Here is a 16,154-nt window from a genome sequence, read left to right as displayed (position 1 = left end):
TATAAGAGATACTTCCATTATTAATGGAATCCATTATTAATCAACTCAATCAATTAATTATAAATCTTTTTGGGACTTAATTTCCCTCCGTTCACGAGAAACTGACTCAGAAACAAAAGAATCCCCATAACTCCCGACTGGACGAAGAAAACTGACAACCAAAAACGAAAACGCAGCGAAACAAGTGACAGTGAATCCTGCTTTAGAAGGAGGAGGAGGTGGAGGAGGAGCCCTTGGATCTGCAGCAGTGAGTTCTGCTCCTGGTAATACTCACCCTGCAGGCTGCTGGTTGGTCTGGGGGCCATCGGAGCTCTCCGTTGGACACCAGCCAACCAAATACAAACCAGTGGCGGCTAGCGGCAGGCGGCTAACAGTGTTAGCCTAGCTCTACGTTAGTATTAAGGTGTTGAGGTGAAAACAGGCGACAGTTACAGTCATTTGATGAGTTCAACTATCCATTATTTAGTCATATTGCTCTTTGAACAAGCTTTGGTATATGAGTGTTTCAAAGAAAGTTTACTTACTTAAATCCATTTGTTTAATGTGTTAAGAATGTTTAAGTTTAGTTAAGAATATGAGGCAATATGCTTGAATGTAAACAAAAACAGGCATTGCAATAATAGCAAATACATTTTAGCCTAAGATTTCCAGAATTTTGCATTCAACTAATCTGTGAGATGTGCATGTTACTTCTTTCTATAAAGGACTTTGCCCAGATTATTGAACTGAGTGGACACAGAAATATACATAAACTAACACACACACACACACACACACACACACACACACATCTAGCCGGCAACATGCACACACACACACACACACACACGTGCATGTACATTCACACACACACACACACACACACACACACACACAAACACACATGCACAAGTGCACGCTCATGTACACGCACACACACACACACACACACACCTAGCCGGCAACATGCATACACACACACACGCAAACACACACATTATAAACACATTATAGACAGGTCTCATCTCACCTTTTCTACCAGAGCTTGGGGGCCCAGGCGGCCTATCCGTGACTGACCCTTTAAACAGAGAACACAGATATTACCCATCATGCACCTTACCAAACACCAGCCATCGACCCGCCAAAAAAAAGTACAAACTTTCCCTCCAAAATGCTACGTATCCACTCTATAGCTGTTAGCCGTGAGCTATGTTCTTCAGTGAACAAATTATACTAAAGCATTTCGTTTTTACATAGCTCCATTTAAAAAGAATCCTAGCTTTAATGCGTTTAACGCATACAGCTTTTTATAAATGGTGGTTGTTTCATTTTGGAACAAAAGCGAATCAGATGCCCAAGAATGACCCATTTCCTGTTCCTCTTCCTCCTGATCAGGTGATTCATATGCACCAATCAGGGGAGAGCGCATTGCATTACGTCCTGACAGAAGACACGCATATGTTACGTTAAGTTGAGGAGGGGAGGGTGTTCCGGTTAGTTCCAATGGAAGCCCACCTGGCATCGCTCTCTCTGTGGGAGGCGGGGGGGGGGGGGGGGGGGGGGGGGCCAACCATGACGACCGAGCCGTGACCAATGAGAACCCGGTGTGGTATATGCGTGGTACACCACTCCTCCTGATTGGCTAGCATGCAGGTGGCGAAGGCTTGCATGCATCTATGGGAGGCTGGGTCATCATTAGACCAATCAGAGTAGGACAGGACAGGTCGGGGCGGGGCAAGGGAAGTTTCACTACCTGACAATCCACTCTTCCCAGCACGGGGGGCCATAAACTCATGGAAGTTTCCTGCAAACGTATGTGACATGGTTGACTTGGGCTCATCTGAACAGGGGGGGAATGGGTGACTTTGGTCATTTGCAGAATGGAGGAGATTAGAGGAGGATAAGGAGAGGAGAGGAGAGAAGTTCAGAGGAGATGGAGATGAGGGCAGGTGAGGGGAGGAGAAGGTGAGGAGAGAAAAGAAGAGATGAGAGGAGAAGGAGATGAGGGGAGGATAGGAGGAGAGGAGAGATGGAGAGAGGAGACGATGGAGTGGAGACAGATAAAGTGTGGGAAAAAGAGAAAGCGAGTGAGAAATAAAAGGAAAGACAGTAGTTGAGAACATGTGAAGTGTCAGGTGGAGACTGCCTATCTTTTCAGCTAGGAGTAGCATGTAACCCTCTCTCTCTCTCTCTCTCCTCCCCCTCTCTCTCTCTCCACCCCCCATCTCTTTCTCTCCTCCACACTCAAATCTGCTCCATATGCTGAGGCGGGCCCTCCCCTCCCTCCCTCCATCCCTCCCCCATCCCTCCCAGTATTATCTTCAGAGGGTAAATTATGGTGATTACCATAAAGTGTTCCCATCCAACCCCACTAGCCTCACCCCACCATCACTACCCCTCACACCTGCTGCCGAGGGCCTATACACAGGGAGGGGGAGGGAGGGAGGGAGAGGGAGGTGAGGTGAGGTGTGGTTAGAGAGGCCCCAGGCTGAAGGGCCATTAGCCATTTCGCCTGACCATACACCTGCTGGCCTGCATGACTGGTAGTAAACCCGGGCTGTAGCCTAGCCTAGCTTAGCCTCATCTAGCTTAGCCTAGCTTAAAACCAGGAGTTTTGAGGGGAATGCATAATTTTACTATACGGTACTATAAAGTAGTGAAATAATATATATGTATTGATAATGTTGATCATGTCACTCAAGCCAGCTCCCCCTGTCATCCCAATGCCAACATTTGAATCTCCTTCCTCTAATAACTGATGGAACCCCATACTCATCCAGGCTTCCAAGTCCATTTAACAAAGAAAAAGCTCAACGAATGTTGTGCATAAAACGAGGACTGGTGTAGTCGAGGTGTAGTCTGACTGCCGTGTCTCATCGTTTATCCCCCAACCACATCCAGGGGCCAACGTCTCAGACTCACTCCACAAAGGCTACATTTGAGCGCACAGTTTTCATTCTGATGGCTTTCCTTCCTGAATACGATTGGCTGCAGCAGGCCCCGCCCCCTGGTACCTGAGCACACGGGGGTCTTGTTGTGGACGGACGAGCCGCTCACTGGCTTCCCATCGGTGGTGACGCACCAGCAGTACCCTGTCAGCGTGTGGCACTGCACCTGGAGCGCAGTGAGTACAGTACAGTTAGTGAGTATGGTGAGTACAGTGAGTATAGAGAGTATAGTACAGTGAGTATAGAGAGTAAAGAGAGTATAGCGCAGTGAGTACAGTTAGTGAGTATAGAGAGTATAGTACAGTGAGTATAGAGAGTATAGTACAGTGAGTACAGTTAGTGAGTACAGTGAGTATAGAGTATAGTACAGTGAGTATGTTACAGTGAGTATAGTACAGTTAGTGAGTACAGTACAGTGAGTATAGTACAGTGAGTGAGTACAGTACAGTGAGTATAGCACAGTGAGTACAGTACAGTTAGTGAGTACAGTGAGTATGGTTAGTGAGTATAGTACAGTTAGTACAGTACAGTTAGTATACAGTATAGTATGGTACAGTTAGTACAGTACAGTTACTATAGTACAGTGAGTATGGTTAGTGAGTATAGTACAGTTAGTACAGTACAGTTGGTATACAGTACAGTATAATACAGTAGTTTGAGCATAGTTAGTGGTTTGCCGCTATACACAAAACCAGTTATTAATGTGCTTGGAAGGACAACCCATATTGGAACAGATCCACGTAAACAAACAGGAACAAATAAGGAAATTAAGAACATTTAGATGGATAATACAGAACGTTTATTTGTGCATAAACACACAATGTTTTTTGATATTGTTGATAATCTGCTGAAGAATTTAATTTGAGGGAAAGAATGTAGAAATGGAAAGAAAGTTACACAGAGATCGAGAGGAGGAGACAATGACAGCAAGAGAGAGAGAGAGAGAGGGAGAGGGGGGGAGAAAGACAATGAGACAGAGAGAGAGAGAGAGAGGGGGGGGAGAAAGACAATGAGATGGAGAGAGAGAGAGAGAGAAAGTGTGTGAGAGAGAGAGAAAGACATTATACAGAGATAGATAGATAGATGGAGATTAAGGAGTAGTCAGACCTGGGCGAAGCTCCCGTCCTCGTTGCATTCTGGGACGAACATGGACTCCTGTGGCCGGCGGGCCTGCTCCAGGGCCTGGCTCCTCTCCACACGGCACTTGGACTGACCTCCGTCTGGAGCGGGACCGGAGAGAACGGACTAGTCTCTCACTAGCCCCAGCACTAGCCTAGCCCAACCACTAGCACAGGCTAGTCTCTCACTAGCCCCAGCACTAGCCTAGCCCAACCACTAGCACAGGCTAGTCTCTCAATAGCCCCACCTCTAGCCTAGCCCAACCACTAGCACAGGCTAGTCTCTCACTAGCCCCAGCACTAGCCTAGCCCAACCACTAGCACAGGCTAGTCTCTCACTAGCCCCACCTCTAGCCTAGCTCATTCACTAGCCCAAAGACAGGATAACAAATAATGAAGTTTGAAGATTTATTTGCTTAGGTCAGCGTTTTTTGTTCACATGGCATTCTTTGGGATTTGTAAATATATAAATCATATCTATAAAACACAACAGAATCTGCACCAACATGAGTATTTATCAAATGTCTGGTCCTCCATCCATGTAACCTCAGGCCTAAACACATTTTATGACACCATTGTTTACTCAGTAACAATGTAAACATAAACATCTGTTTGTGTGTGTGTGTGTGTGTATGATTATGAGTGAGTGAGCGAGAGACTGTGTGTGAATGAGTGAGTGTTAGTGTGTGTGAGTGAGTCTGTGAGTGTGTCTGTGCGTGAGTGAGTGAGTGAGTGTGTCAGTGTGTGTGTGTGTGTGTGTGTGTGTGTCAGAGGCCCACCTTTCGTCTCCAGGTCCCTGCTGTTGGGGGCTGGGCTGGGGGCCGGGGCCACGGGGGGCTGGTCAATGCGCACCCAGCTCTTACCTGAGACCCACAACCAACACACAGACAGACAGTCAGAGAGACAGGCAGACAGACAGTCAGAGAGACAGGCAGACAGACAGGCAGTCAGTCAGTCAGAGAGACAGGCAGACAGACAGACAGTCAGTCAGTCTGAGAGACAGGCAAAGAGTCAAACAGGCGTCAAGTCATTCAGATGGTCATCAGTCAGTCAGACAGTCAGTCCGTCAGACAGACAGGCGGTCAGTTAGACAGACGGTCAGTCAGACAGACAGGTGTCAGTCAGACAGTCGGTCAGACAGGCGTCACCTCGGCAGCGGCCGCGGTGCGCCAGCGTCAGCGTGCGGTTCTTGCAGCGCGCCCGCTGCAGCTCACAGCTGGTGTCGTAGCTCCGCCCATCCGAGCCGCACACCGGCCGGCCCTGGGTCCGGGAGCAGGCAGCCCCGCAGTGGCCGTCCCTGTCGCCGATCAGCCACTGAGGAGCAGGACACACGTCACATGACACAGCACGCGTCACATGACACAGCAGAACAGCACGCGTCACGTGACACAGCAGAACAGCACACGTCACATGACACGAGACAGAAGAACTATATTTATATATTAAACATAAGTACAATTATTTAGAGGAAAACTGCAGAACTCCCTGGTCCTCCTGGCCCAATGTTTTCTAGTCAGACCAGTCCAAATTAACTCACAGTTTCATTAATATCGGAAAGAATGTGCTGTCAAAAAAATTACACCGTGTTACACCGGACACAATCCAACTTAATCTTGTACTCGCTCAGAAATTGGACCGTAACCGTTCTCCAACGTGGGCCAATTTGCTCCGATCCTCGACCGACTGAAATCCAGTTCGAGCTGGTCTGATGCGGGACGGAGTGGACCGGTGCTGGGATCCAAACCCCAGCGCCAAACCACAGAGCAACCTTCAGCATCCATTAACCACTTAGTGTCCTCCTGGATGCTCAGAGAGAGGGCCGGGGGGGGGGCAGCCATTACGCAGCCTCCTCTCGTGGAGCCCTAATGGCTGCTCTGGCAGAGCCCTAATGGCTGCTCTGGCAGAGCCCTAATGCTGCTCTGGCAGAGCCCTAATGGCTGCTCTGGCAGAGCCCTAATGGCTGCTCTGGCAGAGCCTTAATGGCTGTTCTAGCAGCAGAGGAGCTGCTGCTAGAACAGCGGAGGAGGTGTGTGCTGAGCGGCACCAGAGACCTCAATGCTGAATCAGGTTCTGGCCCGTGGACGGCTCCAGCTCCCGTGGAACCGGTTTCAACAACTTGAAAAACCTCAGACGCAAACCTCCACCTGTACCTCCCCTTTAACGAGATGAGGTGAATATATACGCGAATCTATATGGTCATTGACCAACCTAAGTCTTCAGCGACTCAAATGAATGCTGAATGTCGTTTTTATGATGTAATTTTCCTGCTGGCACCCAGTGTCCAGCTATTGTTATTGGTAACAGTCTGTGTCTACACCAGGCAATGCCAAGGAGATAACACAGCATTCCTGTCTTACTAACTGCTACTGAGTTCCAATAAAGGAAAGCTAACTCCCTATAAAGGACAACTCCTCAGGATCGGCTTCCACTTTCTCCTCCAGTTGCCGGCAGACCGGAGGTCGAGTGTGGGCGTGGATGTGGATCCCGGGATCCGACATGACCCACTTCATTAGGCGCAGGTACGGAGAGAGAGTGGAAAATAAGACGTCAACACAGACACAAGGGCACGGCCCCGTTCCCCTGGTCGCCGACCGCTATCAGACCATCTGAGGCCGCTTTCACAAACGATCCGCACGGATACCGCATGGAAACGTCTCAAGTGCATGAAGTGCGTGAAGCTCGTGAGCGTCTGCTGGGTTCATGCGCACATGATCACACACACACGCGCACACACACACACACATGCACGGACACAAACACACACACACACACACACTGTCAGACAGTAGTCTGCTAGCTATCCCGAGGATAAACTCGAAAAGGTTCTGACTCCATATTTTGAAAACAAAAAAAATTGTTGCTATGAGACGGAGACTTTTGGTTCCTCCCCTCAGAAGAGGCGCGGAGCGGAGCAATCAGACAGCCGTCTTAACAACGTGCACGCTGTCGTGCGGCCAAGTCCCCCAGCTCAGCGTTAAGCAGACTCTGCTGCAATCACGCCACTCTCCACCAATTACCCGCTGTGCCTCTGAGAGAAACGTAGTCCTTTAGGACAGGAACAAAACGAACGAGGAGTAGAGGGGGAAAGGCGTTTAGAGAGAGAGGAATGATAGCGAATTTAAAAAGGCCAGATAGATGTAGACGTAGTCTGAAATCCAACCATTCTGACTGTGTGCTTTGACAGCTAATAAAAGTCAAATCCATCTGCCAACTATAATTTTCTCCGTTGATACGTCACCACCAGTGCAATAGCATTGGCTAATGCTAAGTCTAGCGAACCGACAAAGTCATGGCTGCCTCATGTATTTGGGGCTCATTGCCATGGCAACAAGCGAGGTAGATATCGATCCTTTGTTTAGCTTACTTTGTCAAACACTTTGGGGGAACAATTCTCAAACGTTGCATTTCCAGAGTTCCCCGTAAAAGGCTGAGACAAATCAGTCACTCTACAGAAGAGATTTAACCTTGGATGCTGTGTGATTGCTGCTCAGCATTTCTCGTACTTATTTTCCCCAAGGTCTGGAACCAAGAACGATCGTGGAATCAACGGCCAGCCCAGATCTTTTTATAGCACTGGGTGTCGAAATGGATTCAGAATAGGAAATCAAGCAGTGGGCTTGGTGGAACCACTACCTCTGGGGCCTTTAGCAGCGCCGTTGGCTTCAATAGCACTAAGTACTCCTTATAAAAAGTTTCCCGCAAAGACAGACTGATTAATACACAACATGATATGAGATTGTTGAGAGGATTTGCTGAATATTCCCTTCATGAAAGGAATAAATTCCAAAGTTGGCTGAAATGAAATTCAGTGTGTGTGCTTTGCCTTGTTGCTCCTCACATTGCGGACTAAAATATATTCTATTTTACTTACATTTTTTAATCTTTAAGTTAAGTAGAATGAGGGATTAACAAAACATTAACTTAACCCCAAACAGGAATATGATTTGAACTGAATTGTTCCGCTTGCCAGCGACGTATCAGAGAGCCTTAAAATGTATTCACCGTCTGCCAAGGAGCCGAGCAGACACCCCCACCGCCAAATCAACTGTGAGGAGAAACTAAATCACTAAGTGGATCCCTTATGAAGACCTGCAGACAGAGAGTAAACCAGGGCCAATCATTTCTCTTCAACTGGCTGTCGTCGGGCGGGCTTTGGAGCACATCACTGCTGTCCAACCGCCTGCCAAAAGAAACTGGCTTTCAGTCACGTAAAGAAAGGCTGCTAAAAATGTATAACTTTTCACGGATTCCATTGTGTTCTAGAAGATATCTGCACATGCAGGCGTCATAAAACAGCTCAAATAAACACTAAGATATAGGCTTACTGGGTTCCACTGTATTTGTGTTCTAGAAACAGCCGCTGTGGGACCGCATGCCAACACCTATTGTGGTTAACCGCCTAACTCTAACCAGCCGGCAAAATAATGTTCACCGAATACAAACAAAGCCTCCCTCATCTGAGGGCAAAATGAAGTCCTATGGGGAATAAAAAACAAGAAATAGAGTTAGAAATAATCCAATCCAAATAAAGGAAGGGCTATAGAACCTTTATATATGATGAATAGATGGAATATTTCTTTCCTAAATCATCTTTCAGAGTGGGACTCTGTACTGGGAGGTACTGGGAGGTACTGGCGAGAGACCAGCCCGTATTGCACTGGTGCGGTGTTGTTCTGGACGGCCTTTCCCACAGTATTTGCCAAACCCAAAACGAGAGGAATTTGGGCCGGAGCACTTTAGATAAACGGTTTGTCATCGTCACAAAGTGTTGTATCGGTGGAGTCAACTAAAGTGCCCAAACAAGGCGATCTTCTAGATCAAGAGCTTGATATCCACCATTTCCTCCTGCAGGTTAATTCTGCTCCGTCACACAGTCACAGATGCTGGCTTCTACGCCACGAACCAGACCAAACCAGAACCAAACTCTCCACACTGCTGAGTCATGCTCTTAATGGAGGCCACCTTGGCCCTTCCACTGTGATAAATCAGCCATTATGGAGCGCTACGGATCCCACCGGTCCGATTGGTAGGTTGGGAGGGTGAACCTCATAGAATCTTTGGAAACCATGACAACTCAACAAACCTTTTTTATTCCTGCATTCTATTTCCCCACCCAGGTAGCATTTTTTATGCATTTTCCTGGAGTTGTCATGGTTTCCCAAAAGGTTCTAGAAAGGTCTAAGTAATCAATACGGCCTCTGGGTGACTAAGGAATTGCGTCCTGTTCAGAGGGACGAAACCGCCCTGACTGTCTAATGGAAACACTGGTCTTCTATCATCATACAGTACGGTACGGTTCTGACATAATACTGTGGCCTCTCGAACAGACTGAATATGTTGTAGGTTACCACTAGGTTAACAAGATGATTACAAATACTTGTAATGTCGTCCAAGGGCCTGGCAAACAATATTTTAAATGGATTAGAATGGATTCCAACTGCCAAATATTACATTTGGAAAATGTCAACACAAGCAGAGACAATAAAACTCCATTAAAGTTATGAGTTGAGATCCACTGGAGATTTCCAGCACACACCGTTAACGTCACAACAGATAACAAATCAAAGGGAGATTTAGAATAAAAAACGACCCGGATCCCCAAATAATGGACAGAGAGACAAATGGGCGGTGGGAAGGACAGACGGGCTGACGGACTGCCAAGTCCTATCTCATCCACAGACGAAGGGGGGGGCAGGGTTTCTGGACTGTATCACAGCAACCTTGGGCCCCTGATACAGGCTCCTGTCTCTGGAGGCTCCTAGTGGCTCCTGTCCTTCCATCTATCACATCTGTCAAGACATATCTATCACCCCCTCCCCCCAAACTAACAATCACATAATCGGCTTCGGACTACACACAGGCTTTCTCCCAAATATCTCCAAAAGGGGCTGCCTGCGGGGTGGCTCTGGCTATAGGAAGGTTTTGAGGGAAGCATTGATGTATCCTTGTTGCTCAAGACATAACACAATCCTGTGCGAGCAATCATCAATCAATCATAAAACTCCACTGACAACGTAATCTGCGACTGATGATGATTCGAAAACAATATCGATACAGCTTCTCAGTTGGGAAACTAGCCTCTTTTGTAAATGATGGAGCTCCTCTCAGTTTCATGGCGGCTGTCATCCATACATGTTGCAGTACCTCCATCTGCTGGACCGTCCCTGGGCCACTCTATCCGGGCGTTGCTATGCCCTGTGTGAAAGGGCGCAAGAAGGAAATCCTCCAAAACGTAGCTGCACGTGTGAATACTGAAAATCACTTGCGGTGCCTGAAAGGTTATCCCAGTAGTCTACCGGGAACTACGTGTGAAAGAAGCTTAAATCACACACTTCCTCTGTTGTTCTGGGTGGTACGGCCACCCAAAAACACTCAAAGGACCGAACCCATGCAGATGTTAGCTTTGGTCACCAAACCTCCCATTCACTTCCAGCTAAAGGCTAACGGGATTATAGCGACAAAGCTAGCACCAGCAAGGACTTTATATCCTGCAGATGAAACACAGGGATCAAGAAAACAATGTGCAGCAGGATTAGCCCGACCGTTAACCGCTAATCACTACCCAATGCACAACCCTACGGATCTGCGCTGCGGCCGACATCAAGACTGGAGCGAACAGGCAATTTGGAACAGAATAGAAGACAAATAGAATAGAATGGAGTAAAAGAATAAGACAAAACAAACAAAGCACAAAGGAATGAAACGTTTTTCCAAAGGGCACAGTGTGGGAAGTCGCAAACAACAAAGAATGAGTACAAGCCCCGTAAAATAACGAGGTAGACAATTTACAATTTAAGGGGGAAAGCTTTAGCTTCTTTGCCGTCTTGTTAATCACAGCTACACAAGCGGTGTGGGACCCCAGTCAGACAGCCAGCTACATTAAAGATGATGGAATAAGCAGCTAACACCAAGAGTGGCCAACAACATTGTCACAATCTCAGCATTGAACACAGCTCTACGGTAATAATCACTCTTTATAATTTAAGGAAGGGCGTTTTCACCTTTAGCAACAATATAATGCCATTACATACCCAACAGAACCCTGACAGTATCCATAGAACCATTACATACCCAACAGAACCATGACATCACCAACAGAACAGTGATGTCACCAACAGAACACTGACGGCACCAGAACGATGACATCACAGTCAGAACGATGATGTCACTAGAACGATGAGCAGGGTAATCACCAGCCCGGCTCAGCAACTCAAAGACAGGGGTTTCAGTTTTTATGATCCAGTTTTATAAGTTCAGAATGTCTTTTGAAAGTCTAAAGACGCTGGCTGTATATAAACACTCTGCTCGGCGGGGAACTCTTCCTGACTCACACTTTAAACACACGTCACTTCAGAGAGGAGAGGGGAAGGGGGGGGGGTGCATGAGAGGGGATCCTGATCGGGAGAGGTCGGAGGTCAGGACGGTGACCTCCTAATAAAAGGTCAAAGAAAACCCCCTAACACACAGCTGGATTCAAATACACCCACATGCTGACACACACACACACACACACTACACACAAATTCCTTTATGCAGCGCTTTCATAGACACACATACAAACAGACACACACTTGCCAGCACCTATCTCTCTCTCTTTCTCCATCGTCATACAAACCCGTAAAATACAATCCTGTTGTGCAGGCATCAGAGCATCAGGGTTGAGACGGAGAGGCAGAGGATCTGTTCCATCTCCCCTGACCGTGAGCGGTGAGCTTTAGGCGGGGGAACTGTCAGAAACCAATAACCTCGTGGAGTAAATCAACGTTTGAAGACTCGAGGAGAGGGGAGGAAGACGTGCCAATCGAACGTCGTAAATCAGCGTGTTCACGTCAGCAAAACAAGAAGCCAGAAATGTGAACTTTTCAACCGCTTCGTTGCGTGTCGTGTATATCGTTGATGCTATGTTTTATCTGCACAGCTTTCCCTCAAATCAAAGGCTTACAAAATCACCTCAGAGTAAAAAGAGTCCTAGCATCACAGTGGGCTCGCTAATGTTAGCCTAATAAGGAAGTCAGTTTGGGTTGCGAGGTAGACCGCGGCTGGGGTTGACGACGCTGGGCGTACGTATAAAGTTTTTCTCAATAAAAATACCAAGGAGATAATCACCAAAAGCCAAAATCAAAATCGAAAAGCCAAACAAAGTTAGGCATCAACAGACCAGCGGATGTTGCAAAAGCTTGACCTTTTTTAGCTGTGTCCTAGCAAACATTTGGCAATGTATTTAAACTAAAACGGTTGGTAGTGTATAACCACAATGAGAAATACAAAAACAACCATCGATCCTGAGAGTCCTGACCCTGTCCACGGATCACGTTTCATGTTTGAGGTTTGACGGTCAGTGCTTGCGTGACAGAGAGCAGCTTATAAACGAGGTTAACGCGTATCCGAAAGATTGGATACCCCGACCTGAAGTTCGACCGTTTTCGAGTCATTAAAACTAATTCAATAAAGCTTTGGCGTATTGGATGCCAACCGCATACCTCTAGCATGAAGCTACGAAGCTAGCCCCGTTGCTCTGTGATCTTTAAGGAGGGCCGCCTGCTCCGTGAAGACCACCCTAGGGCTCTGTGTGTGTGGAGGATATCTCTGATGTCATGACATGACCCGCCTTTACCCGCTCAGGTGTAGGTTCCTCTGTGACGCAGCCGCCGCGGGAGTGCACACGTGTGAGCACATGTGTACACATGTGTGTGCACTGGTGTACACACGTGTGCAAACTATGTCAATTAAATAAAAGACTATATAAAATACTCATTGTGAAGCTGGACTGGACAGGACTGCACACACACACACACACACACACACACACACACACACACACACACACACACACACACACACACCCCCTGTAACACTTTCCAAAATAATAACTGGCAGAATGAGAGCCAGCAAAGTGAGAGAGGGAAGAGAGAGAAGAGAGGGAGAGAGAGAGGGGGGGATGGAGGGAGAGAGAGAGAGAGAAGGGGATGGAGAGAGAGAGAGAGAGGGGGGGATGGAAAGAGAGAGAGAAGGGGGTGGAGGGAGGGAGAGTGAGAGAACGAGAGAGAGAGAATAGTGGAAGCCAGCCAGCATCCAAGCCGAAGTGGAGCGACAACCACCCCAGACAGCCAACACTAATTACGATGCGTTCTGTGGCTTTAACAAGGCCAATGAAATACCCGCTGTCCCATGATCAGCATGTTTAGTATCCAGGAAATCTATAAAACCATCCTTCATGCCTTCTTAATGACCAAGTGTGTCATAAAGTGTGTGATAAAAGAAAAGCAAAACATGCGTGTTTGAGTGAAAGACGGATGAACAAATGAACGAATGAATGAGTCATGGTTGATCTTTGTAGCCAAGGTTCTGTTTTTCAAAGTTGATCCGTTGAAGTAATCCTTCAGCGGGCTGAGAACCGCCAAGCACAGGTGGCACTGAACCCTCTCCACACAGGTGCTGCCCTTGTGCGATTGTGTGTGTGCGTGCGCGTGCGTGCGTGTGTGTGTGAAAGCATGGCGTCTTCATCTGTCCATGGGCCGTTAACAGCTCTAATCGATGGTTCGGCGCGGAATCCGTCTCAGCTGCTCCCCATTTGGTCCTCATTATATAACAACATGTTGCACCTCAGCTGGTGTTATTTGTAGTTCAGCCTTGAAGGCAGAGCCACGCAGGGTGTCAGCCACCCCCACCCCCACCCCCCCCCCCCCCTCCCCCACAGCAGGGTGGCTGGACGCTACCCTGGGGAGAGGAATGTCCAGGCCGCTGACATGACATCAGGCACGGTGCTGCCACACTCCTCCTGGGAGGCGCATTCACTCATTCATTACGTCATCCTCCCATAGTGCGCTCCTTCATACCCGACGGGCATGAGGACTTGGTGAGGACAGGTCAAATGATGAGGTGATGCTGATAGAGGGAGGGGCAGTAGTGAGGGGAGAGCCTCTTGGTGAATGGATTCATGCAGACCGGGGCTTTGGTGATGGCTATGGTTATACATGTAGCCCAGTTGGGGTTATACTTAAGGTCCTGTTATGATTGTGGTTAATGGATAGGCGTCTAGCTTCATGGTTATGTTAGGGTTGTGGTTAATGGATAGGCGTCTAGCTTCATGGTTATGTTAGGGTTGTGGTTAATGGATAGGCGTCTAGCTTCATGGTTATGTTATGGTTGTGGTTAATGGATAGGTATCTAGCATCATAATATGTTATGGTTATGGTTTATGGATAGGTATCTAGCTTCATGGTTATGTTATGGTTAGGATGGTGGCTGTGGTTATAGCGGGGTTGTGGTTATGATTATGTTCATGGCTATGGTTGAAGCTATGGTTATGTTATGGAGGTAGTTATTGTTATGGTGTGGTTATGATTATAGCCTGAAGTCTGTGATTTTGGGCTGCGTTGATTCCATATTTCAACCATATTTCTGGACTTGGAGGTTAATTGGAGTTTCCTTAACAGCTGATAAAGGACTTGAAACACTTTGGGGAATAAAAGAAAGACAAAGGTGTGATTTCCTTTGAACTAAACGCAGAAAAAAAACATTGAACCCCCCCAGAAAACGTCTTTGAAGCTGATTATTTACCTTCCCCGTTTACAGCCTCACCCTGATGCTCCGAGATACAGGAACTGGTTGCAATCATAAGTCAATCAATGCTCTTTGGGCCCCGGGCCAATGGCGTCGTCATGACTGTAGGCACGGCACGCTAACGTAAAGGCGGCCCTTTGAACCGTAACCACGGCAACGATCTGAGACAGGGCACCGGGCGGAACACGGGCCAATCGCGTGATCACACATCTTGCCGGGCCACGACTGCGTTTGATTACGGGCTGATTGAGGAACACGTGAAATGGAGCAGGAAGTAGTTTGCGTGCGGGTCACCCGCTCATCAGGGGGAGGACATGTGTGAGCAATTTCATTGGTTGTTCTCGTAGTTATGGGCTTCTTTTGCATGAGGGGTCCGGACACAATCTGGGGCCAGAGGTTGTGCTTATGCGTGCGTGTGTGCTTGCAAGTGTGCGTGCGTGTGCATCTTGTCTGGTTTGTGTGTTTCTTGTTTTTTTTTTGTGTGTCCTTCATTCCTGGATATTGATCGGCACAAAAGGAATTGCGAAAAGCCTAAACATGGAGGTTGTGAGTTCCTCTCCCCTGACTCGGTATGCAGAGGTATTGGATGGTTACACACTGGCTGGAGAACATCTGTCCGCCATGTCTGGAGGCCTGATCAGTGGAACAACGCTGTGAGCCGGCCCAGACCATGACCCCCAGCCTCCAGCCAGTCCGTCTCATCACCAGCGGTCCCTCACGGAGGCTGTGTGCCGGATGAGGTGACTGTTGGTACAATATGGACACGCCCACACACACACACACACACACTGTGTTTCTCAAGGCAAAGCAACTTTATTTATATAGCACTTTTCTCACACAGAAAAAGAATTATGCATTACGACATCGCTCACCTCTCTCTCTACACGCAATATCACACTCAGTGTCAGACACACACACACACACATTCACATAGATATACTCACACATTTACAGAGCATTACCCACAAACGCATTGTGTGTCTGACGCACGCAATCACACACTCACAGAGACCTGCAAACAGACACACACAATCCTCCAGACCGGTCAGTTAAACAGTCAAACAGACCGGTCAGTTAAACAGTTCCCCAGACCAGTCAGTTAAACAGTCAGCCAACCCTACATAAATGCAATCTATTATAATCAGTTCCTGAAGAAGGACACAACGAAAACACACTGAGGAGGAGAAGGCAGCAGGGGAACTTCAGAAGAAGTTCAGCCAAGCTTCTGGTGCTCTGGGAGAGCAATATCGCTGAGAAGAAGGAGAGGGAAAAGGATCATCCCTAGAGGGAGGTGAGGATAACAGTCTGGACTCATTCTAATCACCTTACTATTACTGCTTATTGTTTATTCTCAAGAATGTAAGAGGAAATACTTTTCTGGGTCCCGTTCTTCTTGCAAACAGGAATAGATAAAATCTCTCCAAACCCATCAAGGAAAATACGGCGTAACCCTTACAAACATTGCATTGTGGGTGTTTTCATACCACGGTGACCACTTTTGCACCCGTTTGTTTAATTAAGCGGGGATCGCGGTCGGGAAGAGGGC

At 47.5% G+C, this 16,154-nt stretch overlaps 1 protein-coding gene across 1 annotated transcript in view; it reads right to left on the bottom strand.

Moving 5' to 3' along the window:
* Positions 1 to 16,154, bottom strand: part of smoc1 (SPARC related modular calcium binding 1) — a gene marked incomplete at both ends in the record, with an annotated part of 29,371 nt that overhangs the window by 11,372 nt on the left and 1,845 nt on the right. The window contains 6 exons of the mRNA XM_084482129.1: positions 1,010 to 1,057; positions 1,733 to 1,783; positions 2,994 to 3,093; positions 4,035 to 4,147; positions 4,825 to 4,908; positions 5,194 to 5,359. Coding sequence (XP_084338255.1) covers positions 1,010 to 1,057; positions 1,733 to 1,783; positions 2,994 to 3,093; positions 4,035 to 4,147; positions 4,825 to 4,908; positions 5,194 to 5,359 — 562 coding nt within the window. The remainder of the gene's footprint in view (positions 1 to 1,009; positions 1,058 to 1,732; positions 1,784 to 2,993; positions 3,094 to 4,034; positions 4,148 to 4,824; positions 4,909 to 5,193; positions 5,360 to 16,154) is intronic.

This window comes from Micromesistius poutassou (genome assembly GCF_964030765.1).
Source record: "Micromesistius poutassou genome assembly, chromosome: 17".
NCBI lineage: Eukaryota > Metazoa > Chordata > Actinopteri > Gadiformes > Gadidae > Micromesistius > Micromesistius poutassou.
This window is presented reverse-complemented; position numbering and strand designations above follow the sequence as displayed.